Source organism: Mesoplodon densirostris, chromosome 9 (genome assembly GCF_025265405.1).
Source record: "Mesoplodon densirostris isolate mMesDen1 chromosome 9, mMesDen1 primary haplotype, whole genome shotgun sequence".
Lineage (NCBI taxonomy): Eukaryota > Metazoa > Chordata > Mammalia > Artiodactyla > Ziphiidae > Mesoplodon > Mesoplodon densirostris.
Genome location: NC_082669.1, coordinates 7,840,912 through 7,864,881, shown reverse-complemented (window position 1 = coordinate 7,864,881; position 23,970 = coordinate 7,840,912). Strand labels below are relative to the sequence as shown.

General features: G+C 38.0%; 2 protein-coding genes across 2 annotated transcripts in view; one reads left to right on the top strand and one right to left on the bottom strand.

Moving 5' to 3' along the window:
* Positions 1-17,617, bottom strand: part of ZPBP (zona pellucida binding protein) — an 87,584-nt gene extending 69,967 nt beyond the window's left edge. Inside the window, exons 1-3 of the mRNA XM_060108625.1 lie at positions 17,491-17,617; positions 13,185-13,265; positions 5,055-5,180 (exon numbers count right to left, since the gene is read on the bottom strand). Coding sequence (XP_059964608.1) covers positions 5,055-5,180; positions 13,185-13,265; positions 17,491-17,617 — 334 coding nt within the window. The remainder of the gene's footprint in view (positions 1-5,054; positions 5,181-13,184; positions 13,266-17,490) is intronic.
* Positions 17,618-19,671: 2,054 nt separating this feature from the next.
* SPMIP7 (sperm microtubule inner protein 7) overlaps positions 19,672-23,970 on the top strand; it is a 57,345-nt gene continuing 53,046 nt past the window's right edge. Inside the window, exons 1-2 of the mRNA XM_060108818.1 lie at positions 19,672-19,722; positions 20,421-20,985. Coding sequence (XP_059964801.1) covers positions 19,672-19,722; positions 20,421-20,985 — 616 coding nt within the window. The remainder of the gene's footprint in view (positions 19,723-20,420; positions 20,986-23,970) is intronic.

Sequence of the window (23,970 nt, the reverse complement as noted above, 5' to 3'; positions counted from 1 at the left end):
TTCAGTAACCACAGCAATAACCAATATCAAAGCCAGACAATTCCTGACTAGTTTAACACAAACTCCCAATATTAAAGGCTTAATAATATTTTAAAAAGTGTTCATCTCAAATATAAAAATAATTATCTCAATATTTACTATCTTATTCGAGATGTTCTTAAAAAATTAAGAAGCATACAGGAGGGTAAGAAATGGCACATTTCCAAAATACCAAGCAATGACACAGATGTCAGAAGTATCAGACAGTTAGTTTAAAATAACGATGAATAATGTATTAAATAATTTAACGGAAAATGTAGAAAGCACACAAGACCAGATAGGTGATTTCAGCAGAGTCTGAAACCATAAGAAAAAATCAAATGGAAATGTTAGAACTAAAACCAAACCAAAAAAGTAAAAAAAGAACACAGTAACAGAGATGAAATCTTCCTTCAATGAGCTCATAAAGAGGCTTGACACAGCTAAGAAAAGAATCAATGACTTGAAGATAAATCAAAAGAAATTTACCCAAAGAGAAAAAGCAACAAAAACAACAAGAGCAACACAACACCAAGAAGAATGAATCCAAGAGCTATGGAACAATTTCAAACAGTTACATAAGGGTGATAGAAATCTCAGAAGGAGCAGAGAGACAGGATGAAGCAGAAGAAATATTGGAAGATATAATGGCTGACAATTTTCAAAAATTAATGACAAACCAAAACTACAGATCCAAGAAGCTTATAGAACACCAAGCAGAATAATACAAATAACCAAAAAAAAAAATGCATTTAGTATTCAAATCACTGAAAGTGAAACGGAAATAAAAAATCTTGAAATTAATCAGAAAAATATGGCACACTGCCTACAGAAGGATAAGGACTATTTTATAGCAGCCTTCTCAAGAGAAACTATACAAGCAAAAAGAATACAGAATGCCATCTTTGGAATGTTGAAAGAAAAAAACTGCCAACCCAGAATTCTACAACCAGCAAAAGAAAAAGATAAGCAAACTTTACCCAAAGCAAGCAGAAAGGAAATAATAGTCAGAAATCAATGCAACTGAAAACAGAAAAATACCAGAGAAAAATAACTCAAAAGCTGGTCCCTTGAAATGACTGATAAAATTGTTAACCCTGTAGCCAGAGAGACCAAAATGAAAGAGAAAAGACACATCCAATACCATATCATAGAGATCCTGGAAATATCAAAAAGATAGCAAGAAAATATCACAAACTATGCACATAAATTCGACAAGTTGAAAAAAATCTAAGTTGGACAAATTCCTTGAAAGACACAAATTACAAAAAGTCACAAAATGGTGAGAAGGGAAAACCCTAGTCCTACCTCATTTAGATTATTATCTGTGAACTCTGAAGCCAGACTTCAAAGGCACTTGACTTCAGGAAAGTACCTTGTTCTCTCAATGCCTCTGTCTTCCACATATAAAAGGGAGAAAATGTATTTACTGCAAAGAGCTGTTGTGAAACTTAAATGATTAGTATATGTAAATTGCTTAGAACAGAATCTGCTACTTGATAAAAGTATACGTGTTGATTATTTTTATAAAATTCAGAATAAAAACACTAAAGTAAAAATATGCTTGCAGATGGGCCTCCCTGGTGGCGCAAGTGGTTGAGAGTCCGTCTGCCGATGCAGGGGATAGGGGTTCGTGCCCCGGTCTGGGAGGATCCCATATGCCGCGGAGCGGCTGGGCCCGTGAGCCATGGCCGCTGAGCCTGCGCGTCCGGAGCCTGCGCGTCCGGAGCCTGTGCTCCGCAACGGGGGAGGCCACGACAGTGAGAGGCCCGCATACCGCAAAAAAAATAAAAATAAATAAATAAATAAATAAATATGCTTGCAGAATATATCCATACACGTATATCTATATTTATATATATTTAAATATGTGCATCTACTACATGTATGAATACACACGTACATAGATATATGTATGTATTTGTGCGTGTGTATTCATACACATTGTAAATGCATAAAGAAAAGCTAAGGAATAATATTGTAAAAGTTCAGGATAATGTTCACCTAAGAGGGGTTGGGAACAGAAGAATGGGATTTTTCAACGTTAGAAGGTTCAACAGTCATGATAATGGTATGTCTTGGCTTCTATAGCAAGCTCAAGGATGTCTGTTTTATTACGCTTCATAACTTACATATCTGTTATACAGATTTGTATTTATCAGATGCTTCATAATAAAAATATTAAGGTAGAGTAAGATGTAATCTATGATCTCATTTTTTTTAAAAACCATAATAAGGATGCAGTTACAGGGTAAAGCTCAACGTGTGTGTGTGTGTATGTGTGCACTTATACAGGTTTGTGTGAACATTTAAAAAAGTGGGAAAGTCCACACACCAAAAAGAGTTAATTCATCAGAATGGTATTCGGGTTGAAATAAGAGGTACAGGGCTTGCTGCAATAAATGCTTTACCTTTGTAAACCAAAAATGTTGGAAGAGAGACAGAAAGAAGAGGGCGGCATTGGGGGTGAGAGGAAGAGAGCCTGGCAAGTCTAAGACTTCTAGCAAGTCTAAGACTTGGCCTCCACACTGTACAACCATCTAAACAACCTGGATGCTTCTCTCCAAAGGGAGGCACAAGTACGTAACTACATGTTTCTTTGGTTCAACTGTAGGGGAACTATCTTTGGAATATCCATAAAAAATAACAAAAGTACAGTGTAGTTTAACCTAGAGTCCAAAAAGCTTCTCTGTTTTTCAAGCTTTAATAAAATTAGACATTTTCCACGTCTCTCTGCAAGTACAGTGACAGTACTGAGCTTTAAAGCTGACAGACAGTGAACTATGATGTGACACTGCACTGAAAACACAACGGTAATCATGATGTCAGAATACCAGGATTTTCTGAGAATAGTCTTTATAAACACAAAACCATTGCATCTACATGATTTTATCCTACCTGGAAACAATTACGTTTTTGAACATCTGTTTTCCATTATGAAAGTGAGTAATATAAAATGTCACTGCTAGTTAAAGGATTCAAAATTCACTTACATATTATACTTTGCAATACAAGCTGCAAGACCTGGCCTGGCATCTCAGAGAAGAGCATGTTTCACATCTTAATTTTCAAATCAAAGGAGTAACAAATTACAACACAACAAATCAATACTTCAATGCTTCTATTTTTGAACTCACAGAGTTTTAATAACAAATATATTTGATTTTATTTTCAATATTGGATACCTTTACTCCTGGCCCTCTTCGCTGATTTATATTAACTGCCTAGCCTCTCAGGACCTCTGTCCCTGACCTCTGCTCACCCCCTCCTACACTCTAGTACTACAGCCAGGCAGAGGTCACGCTGCTCTGTGTACCTCCTGCAAAGCTGGGCACAATGGCAGCCACCAGGTAGTCACTCCCCTAGAGCCGAGTAATTCACTTTGGAAACACACCACCTAACTTAAAGAGTGAAGTAACTCTTTAAACCTTGAGCTATTTCAGAATCAACATAAATATTATAGCAATGTACAACAGATTGTTCAACTATATAAAATATGAATTAAAACATATTAAAAAATATTTCTTATGAATGTTTCTTCAGCAAGTCTTTGTATGAATATACTGCTTTCCTCCATCCAGGTCTAAAAAATAAACTTGTAGGTTTTCATCCACAAGCACTATCTCAAAACACCAATAAGGGAGAAAAAGGAGAAGAAAGGAAGGAAGGAACGGAGGGAAGGAGGGAGGAAGGGAGGGAGGGAAGGAAAAGAGAGAGAAAGAAAACATGGTGAATAGAGCAATAAAGAAAAAACTTCCACAGAAGGTATGCAAAAGGTACTTCCTTGAACAGATATTTAGGATGAAAATTCACTATCTGAATTTTCAGCAAGGCTGAAAACAAAAACAGCTAAGCTAATTGATATTTTTTTAACTACACTGCAAAAACAAATCAGCTTTTAGCAAATGAGATATCAGAATACAAGTAAGATGGGCATTTCAAAATAACAAAAGAAGAAGTTGAATGGAGAAAATGTTGATCAAATCAATCATACGAATAGTAATCTCTATATGGAAAAACGTACCTTCATGAGAATAAGACCTTGTTTTCTCAAAACTCTGAAAACTGTAAGGCTACTATTCAGATGTATCTCAAGTCCATCTTCTCCTCTGGATGAGTGCCCGAGTACTAAACTTTCTCTTTTGTAAGCACAGCATCAGTAACATATTATTACACAGCTACCGCCAAACCATGCGGTATATTTAAGAGCATGTTTTTCATACTAAAATACTGAATGTTAAATTTAGTCAGTTTTTTCAAAATGTATATTAATACTTAGGTTAAATTCAAATATAATCCATACTGTCTGGTCAGGATTTTAATCAGAGTGAAATATAAGATAAAAAATATAAAATCATAACTACGAATAAAGTCTCAAGTTGTTCCTATGTGGGGCTGTATAAAACAAACAAAACCAGAGTTTTAAACCTAGAGCTCAAAGTGCTCATTTGTGTTTTTAACAAAAGCCAGAATCATATTTTCTTCTTCATACATACTTTGCTAACAAAAGTCTAACTGAGGGCTTCCCTGGTGGCGCAGTGGTTGAGAGTCCGCCTGCCGATGCAGGGGACGCGGGTTCGTGCCCTGGTCTGGGAGGATCCCACATGACGCGGAGCGGCTGGGCCCGTGAGCCATGGCCGCTGAGCCTGCGCATCCGGAGCCTGTGCTCCGCAACGGGAGAAGCCACAACAGTGAGAGGCCCGCGTACCGCAAAAAACAAACAAACAAACAAAAAAAAGTCTAACTGAGGTAACCAAAATGATTTTATGAATTTTACAATAAAAAAGGAAAAATTTTTGAAATATGGATGCTTAGAGAATTCTCCAGTTTAATCATCCAGTGTGTCTCTATCTCAAATTAAGATCTGGAAAAAATGGTCATGCCATCTACATTGTTACATTCTAACTCCAAAAAGAAATGACAAGAAAAAGAAGTGAGCTAATACATAAATGTATATGAGATACAAATATTCTTTTTGCTCTGAGTACATTTCATACATATCATTTTTAATGATAACAACTGAAACAGAAGCCCACCTGAAATGATTTTTCCTTTAGGTCCATGCCACTGGAATGATGGGTCTATGAGTTCAGAATTCTGCAGTCGTTGGGTTACACATAACACGTGTGGACTCTTTTGATGGAGCATAACATATACTTTCACTGAAAATAAATATTAAAATGTTCCAATAATATTTTATGTTCATTCATGATCTATAATGGCTTACATTTTTGTAGTCTGGGTTACATGTTTTCAGACGTTTTCTTTGGATTATTGCTATTGCTTGGTAAGAACTAAATTTCATTGCATTCCATATAACTAACTTTCAAAAACATACACTTATTTGCATGTGCGAGTGTATCTTAATCTCAGCATTATGCATTAGTCTTTTTATTCAGAGTTCATATACCAACTTACTTTGTTGTCATAAAATTATTTTAATTACAAAGTATTAAGATAACTCTATATCTATACTTCATCTGTTTTGCAAAGACACCAAACCTGAAAGAAACTGACAAGATAAATTTGCTTAGATTACGGAACAATACATTAATCACAATGATGTAACACAGTGTACTGAATTTTAAAATTGTAATGTGATTAAAAAATTCACAAATATGTGCTTTGATTTTAATTATTAAGCGTTCTTCCCACTTTCCTTTAAAATTTAGAGCACTGCTCCTTAAACAAGCAAAAATAGTATTCTCTAGGAGATACAAAAGGAACACAGTAAAGATTTAATTGTTTTGCATTTACTCATAAGAAAGCTTTTAGAAAAGCTTCTAGAAACTCCTCAGTAATCCCATGGCAACACCTCACTAATCAACCATATACTAAGATTTTTGTGTTCCAGTAAAATAAAAATTGTTTCTATGAGAATCAAAATTCTCCTTAACTTTAAAGAAACTGTCTCTAAACTTTAGCCATACAACATCATGTTTATTGAATGTAGCTTTTAGATAGCTACTCTTACTTAGGTTAAGAAAGTTCCCCTCAATTCTTGGTAATTTGTTTTCCTGGGACACTTGCACCTATATTCATAAATGTAACTGTATATAATTTTCTTACATTATCCTTTGTGTTTTTCCAATTTCAGTACAAATTTGTTATTTAGTGTTTAGCACTATTAAGTTAGGCATCTAAGATTATAATAGCCACATAAAATGAATTAGGCAGATTTCCTTCTATAAATTTTCTCTGAAAGAATATGTAAAGTGTTTTTGTCCTTGGAAACTATATAGCCTGGTACTTATTTTTTGGCAAGGGAGGAAGTAGCAAAACAAATTTCTGATTAACAATCTGGAGAATTTAATTATTAGTTTACTAAGTAATTTAATTAAGTCTGTTTTAGAAACATATTTTAGTAGAGTTATCCACTGTAAGTTTATTAGATAAAATTATTCAGAATACTAAGTTCTGATTTTTAAATCTCACCATATCTTAATTTATTCATAATATTTTTGTACTTTCATTATTCTCTTGTGAAACAATTACCAAAACTCTGTCTCCTAATTGCTCCAAAGACAGCTTTTGGTTCCATTCAATCTATTATTATTCTCTGGTCTCCTTCATTAATTTCTCCTCTTATTTTATTTCCTACTCACCTCAGTTTAAATGTTTCTTCTTTTTTCTACTTTTAATGAATGCTTATTGTATTAACGTGTCATTCCTCAGCATGACTTACTGGCTCTTTTATAAGGACACCAGTCATATTGGATTTGGGTCTTCCTTAATGACTTCATTTTAACTTGATTACTTCTATAAAGACGCTGTCTCCAAATAAGTTCACTTTCTGGGGAACTGAGGATTAGGACTCAAACATGATTTTAGGGAGAAGGATGATTCAGTCCATCACACTGAGATTCAGTTGTTTTTCTTAACTGAAATGTTAATTCATTTTAAGGAGAAATTTAAGCACATCCAATAAAAAGGAAAGTTAGTTATACGCAACTGTTTTATAATTTAGGTTTAAAAGCTGTAGTTTTAAAACAAAAGCTGTGATAAAAGTTGTGATATCAGTGAAAATGGCAGAGTAAAGAACTCCAAAACTCATCCCCTTCATAAAGGTAATAAGAAAATGGCACATATTGTTAGAATCAACATTTTCAGAACTCTGGAAATTAATCAAAGACTTACAGCACCCAGGAAAAATGTACTCAGGAAAAACAACTGAATCTCGGTGTCATGGCCTGAATTATGCTTCTCCCTAAAATCATATGTTTAAGTCCTAATTCCCAGTTCCCCAGAAAGTGAACTTATTTGGAGATAGAGTTTTTATAGAAGTAACCAAGTTAAAATGAGGTCATCAGGGTAGGCCCAAATCCAATATGACTGGTGTCCTTATAAAAAGGGGAAATTTGGACACACAGACAAACACAGAGGAAAACAGTGTGAAGAGATATAGGGAGAAGATGGCCATCTCCAAGCCAAGGAAGAAGAACTGGAACAGGTCCTTGCCCTACTGCCCTCAGAAGGACCCACCCAAGCCTCCATGATTGGACTTCTATCCCCCAAGACTGTGAGACAACACATTTCTGTTGTTTAATCTGTCAGGCCCGTGGTAATTTTCTACCGTAGCCCTAGCAAACACACCTGGTAAAAACAGTGAGCGTGTAGTGCTTTGAGTTGCTGTATTAGAACCAGCAGCCTGGTAGCCACTAGAGGGGCAGATGGGGTTAGATGGACTTCAGTGCCTCCTTCCCAGAGAAGTGTCATTATTTCACCTTTCTGGCAGTGTCCTGGAAGACACCATGCACAAAGCTATCTTTACATGACCTAACTTGGAGCACACCCACTGTAAAAAGCCTTTTCCCCAAGAGTCTTTATCAAAAACAACTAGAGCTTGCCACTTAACTTTGTAAATGCCTGAAGCAGTGGGAGTAAACATCAGCTTAACCAAAAGCTTAAGAGGAAAAGCTGTGTAATGACATGTCAATGGGAGCTTTGAAAACTTCAGACACGTTCCTAGGAAAATAGAAGGGCATGTGCATGCACAGAGTAGGCCACGTGGCCAAGACTGGACATGCTCAGTAAAGAATGAGAGGCCTTAAAGTTCTCACCTCTGGCTGAAATTGAGCCTCTGTAGAGCAGAAAGTGAAGGATATGCTGGAGTTGTCAACCGCCTGGCTAAATGTTTAAGGTAAGCCATGACAAGCTCACAAGGATTCTCAGAAAATATTAGGAGACTAACTGGTTCAGGTGTTTAATGAAATCTCTGTTGAACCATTAGCCTAACTAAGCTAACTAAGCAAAGACTTCAGTGGCCACACATGACAAAGAATACAGAATTTAAAGAGAATTAGTTCAGAAAAGTCACTAAACAAATGCTATAGGAATACCTCATTTTACTGTACTTCACTTTACTGTACCTCACAGATTTTGCATTTTTTACCATCAATGGTTTGTAGCAATCCTGAGTTTCAGATGATGGTTAGCACTTTTTAGCAATAAAGTATTTTTTAATTAAGGTACATACACTGGTTTTTAACCAAATGCTATTGCACACTTAATAGACTGTAGTACAATGTAAACATAACTTTTATAGGCACTGGGAAACCAAAAAAATTCATGTGCCTTACTTTATTGTGATACTTGCTTTATTGTGATGGCCTGTAACTGAACTTGCAGTATCTCTGAGTATGCCTGTACAACAAAAAGCAACTACATAAATACCTAGAAAGGGGGAAGAATCTGATTTCCAGAGTACTACATAATATTCCCTACGAAGTCCAGTTTTCAACCAAAAATATGAGTCATGCAAAAAACCAAGAAAGTATAGTCATAGGCAGCAAAAAAAGCAACCAATAGAAACTGTCCCTGAGGAAAGCCAAATTTTGGAGTTACTGGACAAAGACTTTAAATCAGTTATTTTAAATATGATCAAAGAACATCATGCCTAAAGTACTAAAAGAGTATGAAAATGATGTCTCTCCAAATAGAAACTATCAATAAAGGGATAGAAGTTATAAAAAAAGATCCAAAGAGAAATTCCGGACTAAAAAGTACAATAACAAATGAAAATTCACAGTAAAGAATCAATAGCAGATCTCAACAGACAGAAGAAAGAATCAGCAAACTTTACGTTACATCAATGTGGGATTTATCCAATCTGAGAAAAAGAAAAATAGAAAGATAAGTGAAGGTAAATCAATAGTACTCAGAGACCTTTGGGAAACCATCAGGCATGCCAGTATATGCATAAAAGTCCCATGGAAGAGTGGAGAGAAAGAGCCAGAAAGAATATTTGAAGGAATAATAGCAAAAACTTCCCAAAATGGGCTTCCCTGGTGGCGCAGTGGTTGAGAGTCCGCCTGCCGATGCAGGGGACACGGGTTCGTGCCCCTATCCCGGAGGATCCCACATGCCGCGGAGCGGCTGGGCCCGCGAGCCATGGCCGCGGAGCCTGTGTGTCCGGAGCCTGTGCTCCGCAACGGGAGAGGCCACAGCAGTGAGAGGCCCGCGTACAGCAAAAAAAAAAAAAAAAAAAAAAAACTTCCCAAAATTGATGAAAAACATGAATCCACACATCGAGCAAGCCCAATGAACTCAAACCAGGATACATTCAAAGAGATCCACACCTTAGGTACATCATAATCAACTGTGAAAACCCAGAAACAAAGAATCTTGAAAGCAGCAAGACAGAAGCAACTCAATACATGATATGGTCCTCAATAAAATTAGCTTACTTCTCATCAGAAACCATAATGAAATAGAAAGTTTGAATAGACCTAAAACAAGTAAAGTGATTGAATAAAAAAAAAAAAAAACTTCCACAAGGAAAAGCCCAGCACCAGTTGAATTCACTTGTGAATACTACCAAACAAGTAGAATTAACAATACTTCACAAACTTCCAAAAAAATGTAAGAGGAGGGAACACACTCCAACTCATTTTATGAAGCCACTATTGCCCTAAAACCAAAATCAAAGACAACACGAGAAATCTACAGACCACTTTTCCTTATGAATATGTACATGATAATCTTCAAAATACTAGCAATCAAATCCAGCAACATGAAAAAGGATTATACATCATAATCAACTCAGATTCATGCCAGAAATGCAGGGCTAGTTCAAAATACAAAAATCAATCAATGTAATACCTTATCATATCCATAGAATAATGGACAAAACCCATTGATCCTCTCAATATACGCAGAAAAATCATTTGACAAAATCCAATACCCTTTCACAATAAAATCACTCAACAAATTCGGAACAGAAGGAACTCTCTTAATCTGATAAAGGGCATCTACAAAAATTCACAGCTAACATAATACTTAATACCAAAAACTGAAATCTTTCCAGGCCCCCAAGGTCAGGAACAAAACAAAGATATCTGTTAACATCAATATTGAACTGGAGGTTCTACCTGGAGCAACTAGCAAGGAAAAATAGGCAGATTGTAAAAGAAGAAATAAAACTACCTCCATTTGCAGATGACATGATATTATATACAGGAAATTTTAAGGAATAATTCCCCCATCCCCCATTTAAAAAATTAGAGCTGTAAGTGATTCGGCAAGATGAAAGGACACAATATCCATTTGCAAATCTCAACTGTATTTCTATACAGTAGCAATGAGCAATCCAAACACTAAACTGATAAAAACATTCTATTTACAGTAGCATCAAAAAGAATAAAATATTTAGGGATACATTTAACAAAAGTAGTACAAGAAGACTCATACACTGAAAACTGTAAAACATCATTGAAGGAAAATAAAGAACACCTAAATAAATGGAAAGACACTCCATGTTTATGAATTGCAAGACTGTAGAGTGTTAAGGTGGTAATACTCCCAAGATTGATCAACAGATTCAATGCAATCCCTATAAAAATCCCAGTGGGCTTTTATTCCAAAAATTGCCAAAGCTGATTCTAGAATAACACGAAATTTCAAAGGACCCAGAATAGCCAAAACAATCTTGAAAAAGAGCAAATTTGAAGTACTCACACTTGATAATTTCAAAACTTATTATAAAGCAACAGCAATCAAGACAGTGTGGTACTAGAGTAAGGAAAGACATATATATCAAAGGAATAGAATTTAGAGTCCATAAAAAAAAACTCATACATCTATGGCAAACTGCTCTTCAACAAGAGCACCAAGACATTCGATAGAAAAGTAAAAGTTTCTTAAACAAATGATGCTGGAACAAGTGGATATCCACATGCAAAAGAATGAATTTTGATCCCTACTGCATACCATGTGCAAAAATTAATTCAAAATGGATCAAAGATCTAAATATAAGCACTAAAACTATGAAATTCTTTCAAGAAAATGTAGGAGTAACACTTTGTGGCTGCTGATTAAGCAATCACTTCTGATACATGACTCCTAAAGCACCAGTACAAAAGAAAAAATAGAAATCAGACTTTATCAAAGTTTAAAATGTGTGCTTTAAAGAACACTATCAAGAAATGAAAACACAATCCATAGAATAGAAGAAAATATTTGCAAATCCAACATCTGATAAGGGTCTAGTATCCAGAACATATTAAAAAAAAAAAAAACTCTTCCATCTCAGTAATATAAAAGACAGCCAAATTAAAAATTGGGTAAAGGACTTGAACAGGCATTTCTGTAAAGAAGACATCCAAATGGTCAATAAACACATGAAAAGAGGTTCCACATCACTAGTCATTAGGGAAATGCAAATAAAAAGCACAATGAGAATCCACTTCACATACACTAGGATGGCTAAAATTTTAAAAGATGGACAATAATAAATGTTAATATGGATGTTGGGACATTTGAATCCTCATAAATTTCTGGTGGCAAAGTACAATAGTTCAGGTTCTTTGAAAAATTGTTTGGCAGTTCCTCAAAATGTTAAACATAGAGTTACCGTATATCCCAGCAATTTTACTCCTGGGTATACTGAAAACATATGTTCACACAGAAACTTGTCCAGAAATGTTCATAACAGCACTATTCAAAATAGCTAAAAAGTGGAAACTTCCTAAATATCCATCAATTGATGGATACACAATGGTAGTATATCCATTCAATGGAATATTATTCAGCCATAAAAATGAATGATACATTCTGTAACATAAATGAACCTTGAAAACATCATACAAAGTGAAAGAAGCCACACACAAAACACCACATAGTGTATGATTCCACTTATATGGAATGTCCGGAATGGACAAATTTATGGAGACAGAAAGTAGATTAGTGGTTTCCAGGGGCTGGAGTGTGATTGCTTAATGGGTATGGTGTTTCTTTTTAGAGTGATGAAAATGTTATGGAATTACATAGTGCTGATGGTTTCAGTACCTGGTCAATACATGAAAAACTACTCGATTGTATACTTTACAGGAGGAATTTTAAAGCATGTGAATTTACCTCAATTAAATATATATATATACAAAAAAAGTTGTAGATGCTATGCCTCATGTTACTACTACAAAATCTTATTAACCCAAAATCTTTATGATATACAGATCCCATTTTTTAAAAGTTTTAGCATAAGAACTGCATATGGGGACTTCCCTGGTGGCGTAGTGGTTGGGAGTCCGCCTGCCAATGCAGGGGACACAGGTTCGATCCCTGGTCCAGGAAGATCCCACATGCCGCGGAGCAACTAAGCCTGTGCGCCACAACTACTGAGCCTGTGCTCTAGAGCCCGCAAGCCACAACTACTGAGCCTGCGTGCCACAACTACTGAAGCCTGTGTGCCTAGAGCCCATGGTCCCCAAGGGAAGCCACCACAATGAGAAGCCCATGCACCACAACAAAGAGTAGCCCCTTCTCGCCCCAACTAGAGAAAGCCCACGTGCAGCAATGAAGACCCAACAAAGCCAAAATTTAATTAATTAATTAATTAATGTTTTTAAAAACTGTTTTTTAAAAAAAGAACTACATACATTTAATATTAGGTTTAATTATTATACAAAACAAGCAAAAACACTGTAGACAACTTTAATTAGATAGCTTTTAGAAATAATTATTTTTTGCACACTTAAGAAGTTACATCAAACAGAATTAAACTATATGAATCTAACTCTGTGGAAACACCTTTAATCCATTTCCATAGAGGAAAAGGGCCATAGGAAACTAGGATAACTGGGGAACACTAGCCTTTTGCAAAAGATTGATCAAATTTAAACAAATGCCAATTACTTTCTTACAATTACTGAAAATCTATTTATTAATACCTGGAAAATTTGGTGATCCCACTATTTTCATTGAATCTTGGGTCAAGTGAATACCTCTTGGTAATCGAGCCAAATATCCCACTATCAAAAACAAAAAGAACAGAATTAATCAACAATCTGGCTCATTACAAATTTCAAGACATTCGAATAGGACAGTATCGCAGTCTATTTGATGTTTGTTGAAGGGGAGCCATAAATCAATATCCTCTGATATCTGGTATCTCTGTTCCAGCTCTATTCCCTTCATACACTCCAATGAAATTAACATATCCACCGCTTTCCATATTATGTCTCACCTTCAGCTTTTTCTACATCCACTTAGAATACTCTCAGTAAGTCCAAATCCCCACCCTTCAAGACCCAAATCACAAGTCCCTCCTCCCTCAAACCTTGTTTGTCCTCATTTCTTACCTTTTTAGTACATCATCAGCTACACTCACTCTACATTGTATTACAGTTCTTCATGCACAGATATAATTTTCTTTGACTATAAGCTCAATAGTAGGATCAGTGTTTATGTCAACTAATGGAGAATCGATATCTTTTGACTGCCTTCATCCAATTCCCCTCAATCCCGCCTCTGCTAACCACAAGTCTGATCTCTTTTTCCATGAGTTTGTTTGTTTTTGAAATATAATTGTCCCACAACACTTTGTTAGTTCCTGTTATACAACATAGTGCTTTGATGTTTCTATACATTTCGAAATGATGACCACGGTTAGTCTAGTTATGATAAGTCATCATACAAAGACATTACATTGCTATTGACTATATTCCCCACACTGTACATTTCATACTTGTGACTCATTTATTTTGCAACTGGAAGTTTGTACCGCTTAATCTCCCTCACCTACTTCTTCCGTCCCGTTTGGCAAACACCTGCTTGTTCTCTAACTATAACTCTGTTTATGTTTTGATATGTTTGGTTTTTTAGATTCCATATATAAGTGAAATCATGCGGCATTTGTCCTTCTCTTATTTCACTTAGCATAATACCCTCTAGGTCCATCCATGTTGTCACAAATGGCAAGATTTCATTATTTTTTTATGGCTGAGTAGGAGTCCACTGTATGTATCTATTATCTTTATTATCCATTCTTCTATTGATGGGCACTTAGGTTGCTCCCATATCTTGGCTACTGTAAATAATGCTACAATGAACACAGGGATGCATATATCTTTTCTAATTAGTGTTTTTGTTTTCTTCAGATAAATCCTAGGAGTGATATTGTTGGATCATATGGTAGCTCTATTTTTAATTTTTTTGAGGACCCTCCATACTGTTCTCCATGGTGACTGTATCAATTTACATTCCCACCAATAGTGCAGGAGGGTTCCCTTTTCTCCACAGCCTCTCCAGCACTTGTTATTTGTTGCCTTTTTGATAATAGCTATTCTAACAGGTGTGAGAATGGTATCTCATTGTGGTTCAGACTTGCATTTCCCTGATGATTAGTGATGTTGAGCATCATTTTCACGTGCCTATTGGCCATCTGTACGTCTTCTCTTGGAAAAAGGTCTATTCAGGTCCTCTGCCCATTTTTTTTTATTAGTTTCCACTCTATAACAAAGTGAATCAGTTATACATATACATCTGTTCCCACATCCCTTCCCTCATGCATCTCCCTCCCTCCCACTCTCCCCATCCCACCCCTCCAGGCGGTCACAAAGCACCGAGCTGAACTCCCTGTGCCCATTTTTTAACTAGACTGTTGTTTTTTGATGTTGAGTTGTATGAGTTTTTTGTATATTTTGGATATTAACCCTTACAGGATATATTCTTTGCAAATATCTTCTCCCCTTCAGTAGGTGGCAGCCAAAACGTACAAACTTCTAGTATTAAGATAAGTACATACTTGGCATGTAATAAACCATATGATAGGGCTTCCCTGGTGGCGCAGTGGTTGAGAATCTGCCTGCTAATGCAGGGGATACGGGTTCGAGCCCTGGTCTGGGAAGATCCCACGTGCCGCAGAGCGACTGGGCCCGTGAGCCACAGCAACTGAGCCTGCGCGTCTGGAGCCTGTGCTCCAGCAACAAAAGAGGCCTCGATAGTGAGAGGCCCACGCACCGCGATGAAGAGTGACCCCCGCTTGCCACAACTAGAGAAAGCCCTCGCACAGAAATGAAGAACCAACACAGCCAAAAATAAATAAATAAACAAATGTGGGTTTTAAAAAAAAAATTATTATAGGGAAGCAAAAAATGAAAACTGTTACAGATGTAGAAATCAACTTTAAAAATATATATATATATAGTAATTAAAAAAATAAATAAATAAATAAACCATATGATAATATAAATTATTATGATAAACATATGATGAATACAATTAACACTGCTGTATGTTACATATGAATTGTTAAGAATTAATCCTAAGAGTTCTCAACACAGGAAAAAATAATTTTTTTCTATTTCTTTAATTTTGTACCCATATAAGATGATGGACATTCCCTCAACTTATTGTGATAATCACTTCATGATGTATGTAAATCAAATCCTTATGCTGTACACCTTAAAATTATACAGTGCTGTATGTCACTTATACTTCAATAAAACTGGAAGAAAAAAGTATGTTCCTTAAACCTGGAGGACACAGGGATGGGAAGCCAGGGCCAGACTGGGGAGGCCTCTGTAAGCCATGCTTTGACTCTGCAAAAACCAGCAAGCAAATAAAAGATTTAATCAAGAAAAAAATCATCTGTCAAGCACTACACCTTGCACATAGCAAATATTAAATAATAATTGTTAAATAGGATATATTCTGATGTTGTTCAGTTCTCGCTGAACAAGTCAATGTTGATGGACACAGGAGTGTGCACAGACAAGGGGCAGGAGCAGCACAAAAAACGCAATAAAGCTTAGACCCAAATCCTCTGTGGTGTTAAAAGAGAGGAGGCAGTGAACAAAGAAGAGCATGCTATTCAAAATCAGATGACCTGGGGCTTCCCTGGGGGCGCAGTGGTTGAGAGTCCGCCTGCCGATGCAGGGGACACGGGTTCGTGCCCCGATCCGGGAAGATCCCACATGCCGCGGAGCGGCTGGGCCCGTGAGCCATGGCCGCTGAGCCTGCGCGTCTGGAGCCTGTGCTCCGCAACGGGGAGAGGCCACGACAGTGAGAGGCCCGCGTACCGCAAAAAAATAACAAACGAAAAAAACAAAGTCAGATAACCTGGATTTAAATCCCAACTCCACTAACTAGTCTTAGGAAAGTCACTTAAAACTCCAGGAGCTTCAGTTTTCTCATCCGCAAAATGAGACTAAATTCCAGATTTAGAGTTTTTGTAGGAACTGAAGGGACTATTGTATAAACTAGAGAACGCTACATAAATGTTGCTTCACTATTCATACCTTACATATTAAGATACTGCGTTCTTCGTCTACTTCTTATATCCTCAGGCCTGATCTTGTTCTTGGATCAAAAGACAACACACACACACACACACACACACACACAGTCGTACCTAGCATAAGATCACGGGCCGTGGTCAAGAAGCATCCTTCTCCTATGGGGTAATTAACGGCTATCGGCTAGTCTCTACTTAAACTAGAATGACCTTTGGACTTTGGCATATTTTGTAATGTCTCTTCACCCCATTTCTTTCCATTCTCCTCCTAACCCCTGTCTACCTCCGCAGCCCTTCCTCATTCATATTCTTGGAGGGCTTCTTTTTTCATTGCCCCTTTTCTGCACAAATTGTATTTTAAACAAGCCTCGTTTGTGTTTTCTATGATTCAATTCTGGGAGATACTTTATTTCTAAAAAGTCTAAAACTTGAACGCAAAATAACGCAGCCAAAACCTTTCTAGTTAAATGACGCCCGTTTAATTAAGCACTCCCTTCGGTATCTTAACTCTATTTTGAAAGCATGAGAAAGTATTTCGGATCTCTGAATCAAAAGGAGGAAACAAAAGGCGGCAGCAGGGTATCAAAACTTTAAGTTCCCAGTCGTTCCTGTACTTTATAGCTAAAACCAATAGATGGAGCTCCAGGACCACGGGAAATGAGAAAGCGGCGGGATGTCTACTCATTTCAAAATACACTGAAATCCTGAGCCCCGTACGTCGTGGAAAGCTGGCAAAGGACCCGGGGGCTGATAAGGGGCTTGTTAACAGCCAATTTAATCTCAAGCCTTGAGCTGTGGGTGTCTGAATGACCTCGCCCGTCTAGACGACATCAGTGTGCCCAGTCCTCCTATTAAATTCAAGAGCGGGACCAGTGATAGAGGCTTTCCCAGCAGCGGACGCCCGTGACACACAAAAACCTCAGGGAGCCGCGGTCCGGAGCCGCCCTCCGCCGCCTCACCTGACGCGGGCGCCCGCAGCACCAGCGCGGAGAACACCAGGACCACCGCGGCCCGGGAGAGCGGGGAGCCCACGGCCCGGGACCGCAGCCAGCCCCGCCGCGCCCGGCCGGGGGCCGAGGCCTCCATCCACCCGCCGCCGCCGCCAGCAGACACTCAGCGTAGAAGGTCGTTAGGCAGCTCGCGCCCACCCGCCCGCCAGCGGACCGGAAGGGGGGCCGGAAAAGGGCCACCACTTCCGGCAGGGCGGGGGCGGGGCTGGACGGGTCGTGGAGGCCTGGGGGGCGCGAACTCGCCCGCCATCAGGGCCCCGTCGTCGCTCAGGCAGCCCGGAAAGCATAGGCGACCTGTGGAAAGTTGTGGAGCCGCAGAAGAGTCGCGGGCCGAGGGACGGGCTGGCCGAGTCTGAGCGTTGAGGCCGACTCTGGACCACAGGGCGAGGGTCACGGGAGTGAGGGCTGGTCCAGCCCGAGAGAGCTGCCTGCCTCTCCCGACGTCGGCTGCTGACTACCTACGGATTTATGGGACGCACCTGGGCGATGGATGCAAGGTCCAGCCACCGGGAATGGAAGTGGGCCCTGAGCCCCAGGAAGAGGCTGGGCCGGAAGAACGAGGCAACAGCCTTCGATGGAATGGACCGCATGCAGCGCTCAGCCCGAAAGATGGTCTTTTATCACCTGAGTTCAGGAAGATGCATTAAACCACCCATCCGCCTACGTGGGCGTTTATAGCCAGAACGTGTTAGAATCCTCTGCGTTTCTGCGGCGGGAAGGATTCACTTCACGTGAAGGGAGCTACGATACAAGTAAATCTTATCCAGTTGGTACAAGTACATAGGAGAATGAAGTTTAAGCAACAGAAGACAGAATGCCCAATAACCCTGTGTAATCGGAAGAAATGAGTGGTCCAGGTGGTCTGAAAGCCATCTCTGGGTGTCCTTCTCTCCACACGAGGGTTTTCGAACGGACAGCCTGAGCACCCACCTGAGTCCACCGCCCCGCTTGTTCGGTGGCGTATCTCGAACATCGATGCCTTCAGATGTAGCTTGTTTGTGCCACAGAGAGCATCGCCCCTTGCTGTCTTTCAGCTGGCCTGCTTTACCAATTATGTCTTCACATCTAGAATCGTGTCTGTTTTGCCACCATGTTAACCTCAACTTCTGGGATGGTTCCTGGTATAAAGTAAGCATTCAAATAACCATAAGTTATTTTAAAAAAAAAGAAAGAAAAGAACAGAAAACATCTAGCAGAAAGGAAGGAGAGTTTATTTTGGACCAGGACCAGGATGAAGACATATCCAAATGTCTTCCTGGACATATCCAAATGTCCAGGATTATGTAAATATCCAAAGAAGTCCTTGGTTCTTATTAACAAAGGAAATTGAAATTTCTGCTTATTTCTTGAGTTTTCTGGCTATCTTTATGCATGTGCTAATTGGTAAAATGTATCCAGTACAGTTTATTCTACTGAGTAGATTTACTTCTTTAGAAATCCTTTCTAGTCTGTGTAAAGTCCTGAATTGAGTACAGCCTGTTCAGGCATGTCTTAGTAAAGAGACCTGCATGATTTAGATCCAGCCAGCATTTTGGTCAAGGTCTTGCACTTCCTTTGTGCACACCTAGTAAACAAATTTTACTGAATAGTACCCAATAAATCACTATATTTGTCTGGATATATATTCTGCTAAAATTCCTTTTAATTTTTATAAACAAGTCAACCTGCACAACATGATTTTTACCAAATGAACTTTGGACTGTGGACTTGTAGAGAATAAAGGGCAGAGAGGACTGTTCAGACCATGCTAAATCTGGAAATCTCTGCTTTCTGTAATTCAGCAGTCCCTCCTGCCTTGGTCTGCTGTGTAAATTCCTAATATTCAACCTGAGAATAAGAAGTAATATTGGAGATCTTAGTTAATGTATGGTGTGATTCTAAAGATGGAAAGCTGATTGCTGAAAACCAAAAAGAAAGTGGGTCTGTCATTAGTATTTGCACTTTTTACTCCAGCAGGGATGGTGTTAGCTTTTGTGCCCAAATTCTGCTGTCTGGAATTCCTTTGATAGCAGTTTTCGTGCAAGACCAAGTTACCTACTTGAAATGAGCTTTTAAATGAACAGCATATTAATGATGGGTTTTTTTTTTTTTGCATCGAGCTGATAGCTGCTACTTACTGTAGTTTCCAAAATGAGTTTAAGAACTTCATTGCTCTTACTCTGCCATCATGGTAGCAAAAAGGTAAGTAAGGATAATGTAGAGCATGTAAAAGATGAACCTGTACTTTGACTATAAATTGTAAGTTACTATCCTTAAAAATTAGATACATTGATTTAACTGTAATGTAATACATGTTCATTTTTTGCACTGCATTTAAATTTACAATTTATATAGGCAGTGTGTTTTGTACTTTTTTATATCTATCAGGTAAATACTTAAAGTATATCAGAGATATGCTTTAAAAAATATATTGCCTCTTCATTAACTTTTATTTATACCCTTTACTGAATCTCATTTACCCATAAAGTAACAACTTATGGAAAAATTAAAAAATTGCAAATGAGCACAGTTTTCCTGAGCATTGCTGAGGAAACTGTCATGGAGATTTTACTGACAAGTCTGTTTTTGTTTTTCCTAAGAATTAAATTATGATGTATATAATAAATGGTCCAATGTGTTAGAGTTCTAGCTGTTGCCAAGCAACATGGGCTCTGTTTCGTTTTGTTTTTTTCTGTTCTGGTCCCTTACTTCCTTTGATGGAGAAAAAATATTTACCTTAAAATTTAAAAAAAAAAAGAACTCTATTGACATTGAGAAAGCCAAATCAATAACTATGTTAGGTTAACCAATCCTCAGTGGTTAGAAATATAAGAGTTTTATAGTTAAAGAGAAAGGAGACTTCAGAAGCAATTAATGTACAGTCACCCACAATTTTAAAGAGAAAGGCCGTAGATATGGGTTCACAGCACACACCTGGAAAGATAAGTACCTCTGAAGGATCCTTCCTTTCAAGAACAAAGGCTGTTGAGAATATAGATTACCCACACTATCATGCGCTCTCACGAAAACTGAACATGCCTTTTGTGAAAGGAGTTGAGGACAGACGTGACTGTGGCAGAATTGAAAAGAAATGCAACCCGACTTTTCTTAATTTTCACCCTTATCCCCCTTCAGTCCTACCAGACTATCATTTACACTATCCTTATCCCCCACCGTATGGGCCAGATTATCCATTATTTCCACTTCGGGATGATGTACCCTTAGGTGACACCTGTTCAGGGTTTGTGAGTCCTGGTGGTGATGCTGACTTAAAGCCTGGCATTGGCAGAACCATACCAAGCTTGGTAGATTTCAGTGATGTGAAACCTCAACATCGAGTTCCCAGGCCAGACACAGGACTTCAGACAACATTAAAAAGGAAAAAAGTGTTACTAGAACTAAAACAGGACAGGAGATGGAATTCCAGGGCAGTACCAGACATTTCCATCCGAGCAAGACTTGGAGGTAAATGAAGTGACATGGGCTTTGTAATTTTTAAACTCTGAAATGAGAGAGAAGAGCATAGATCTAAGATTCAGTATTTAGCAGTTCATTTGACATAAAATTGTAAAAGACCAAATAAGGAATTCTTATTTTTAAATTATGGATTGTAAGGAAAAAGTAATAAGAATGATAAGCCTTTTATAACCCTGTTTGTAAAAAAATAGTTGGTTTTCAAAAAAATACATTCATCAGTATGTGGCCAACACAAAGTATATATCAGATAATTAATTCTAAACACACAGATAACCTAATTTTGCCACAAAGGAATTCATATTTAACTTTGATAATTGTATATCATGCCTCCTTATCTGTCTCTGTCCTTTGAAAAAATTAATTTGCTGATGATTATCAAAGAGTTAGGTTACAGGAGCTGAAATGCAATGCGAAAGTAGTTGAAAGTAAATTTGGGGGTCTTGTAAGAACAGGAGCTGAAGAGAGGCAACCCCTGCATAAATAACTCCACCACATTCCTAGAGGCAGAATTTGATGAACACTCACTGACTGCTGCACCTTTTGGTTTCTCTATAAGAACTCCCAGAGCGTGTCACAAGCCTGGCCCAGAAGTGGTGAGAAACTTCCAGAAGAAAGCCACGGGCAGTGTTCCTGTATGGAATGTGCCTGGTAGGCAGGGAGTGAAAAGAGATTAACATGTTTGAGCATGTGGGAAAGGCAAAGACCAAGTGCTGTAGCAAGAGATGCTGAGCTTGCTCTAGCCTTAAGAGGCTGCGCCCTCTTCACCACTCCTCTGCAGTGCCCAGCCACGGACCAGAGGCCTAGGGAGGCTGTGTGGAGGAACAGTGACATCATTGTTTTTTGGAGCAGTGGAAGCTCGTGGTTCCTGCCACTCCTCCATGAAGAGAGGCCATAGGCACTTGGGACCAGGAAGGGAGTACGAATCAGGGCAAAGGTAGTAGAAATGCAAAGCCCCACAAAATAATGGTCCCAAGCCACACTCTCCAGATACCCACTCTTGAACAAGAAAAGAGCAATTTGATGAGAGAGAAGCATGGGATAAGAACTATGCTTTTAATGTGCACTCTAGTTGTGGCCTCAGTGGGTAGGCTTAGGGAAATTCCTTAGTTTGGAATGTTCATGTAAATATATAAATGAGGTTCAATAACCTATTTTAAGAAATAATTATTTTATAATCCATTTGAAATACCATCTAGGGAAATAAGGTATTACTGAGAAGCAAATGCAATTCACATTGAAGGAACCATTGATGCGTTCAGGCCAGTCTTACAGCCATAGTACAGTTTTCACTGATTCTGAACTAGTGACCAATTTTCTGATCTGTCCAGAAAGGAGCTTGAGCTCAATCTTTTGTTAATGTTTCAATGTACACTAATAGTCATTATCAAGAACTCTTCTTTAAAGGAATCGAAATCATTTTTCATTGTAGTCCTATATTAGATAAGTATGACACTTTGCTTGTAAGCAGAAAATCCAAACCTAGTGTAATTTTTAAGAACAATATTGATTTGTTTTCGTAAGTTTTCCTAAGAGTGAACTGTCAAAGCATTCCAACAAATTAGAGGTGAAGAAGCTGACGTACGACTGAAATAGGGATAACAGACATTGCACCAAGAGTTCAGAACCAGATATAGAGCTCATCTAGCCTCTATTTCACTGCCTAGATCAGTCCAGCAGAATGGAGAAAATAGGCGCTAGAGTGAGACTCTCTGTACTCTGTTCCTGGCAGGAAAGTTACCTGCACCATGACCCAGGACTCATTGCTCATCTCTATGCCTGTGTATCCTTATTTGTAAAATTCAGATACTAGTTATAATTTATAATAGCGAGGGCTATTTACTGTTATTCATGTAAAAATATCTGACAAAGGAATGAACCAATAACATCTGTTAGATGTTGTAAAGTTAAACAAAGTCATGTTATAAAGTTAAAGTCCCGAATTTTCAGTTCCTTCATACATAAATTCTCTTATAAAATTGTAGAAATTGAATGAATTAAGATGGGTAAAATACTTAGCAAAATTCGTGGAACCTGGTAAAGCATTTAATTAGTAGTAGCTGTTATGAGCTATTAACAGTTTTAAAGAACAATACTTGCAGTTCAGGGACTGATTTCAATATAATTTGGCCTATGCTTTCAGTGATTCTGGAAATAATCATTAATTATAAATAATAAATACTTTCAGTTTTTAGCAAACCTAAATACACATAATTTCTCATACATTCTGATAAAGAAGGATATCTTCTCAGAATTTATTATATCACACACCATTATGCTTTTCAGTGGACTTTCATAAATATCAAAACAAGATCCTGAAAGGTTATATTGCTGATTTTTTGTCCTATTTCAACCTTATCTAGACATTTAACTGTGGTCAGTTGTTTTTTGTTGCTAGTTTCATCCTGTCATGGGAGCCTCATCTGAACCTAATTACCCAAAGGCCCCACCTCCAGATACCATCATATTGGGGTAGGGGCTACAACATATGAATTTTAGTGTACACACCCTCAGTAACAACCATCTTAACCATTTTTAAGTGTGTAGTTCATTGGTGTTAAGCACACTGGTGTGCAGCCATCACCACTGTCCATCTCCATAACTCCTTCCGTCTTACCAAACTGAAATTCTATATCCATCAGATACTTACTACCTTTCCCTCCCTCCTCTCCACCCCTAGCAATCATTTTACTTTCTTTCTCTATGAATTTGACTACTTTAGCTACCTCATATGAGCAAAATCATACAGTATTTGTCTTTTTGTGACTGGCTCGTTTCACTTAGCATAGTGTCCTCATGGACAACAGTGTTCTTGCTGTAGCATATGTCAGAATTCCTTCCTTTTTAAGGCTGAATAATCTTCCATTTTATGTACATACCACGTTTTGTTTATCCTTTCATCCAACAATGGACACTTCGGTTGCTTCACCTTTTGGCTATCGTGAATAATGCCGCTATGAACGTGGGTGTACAGAT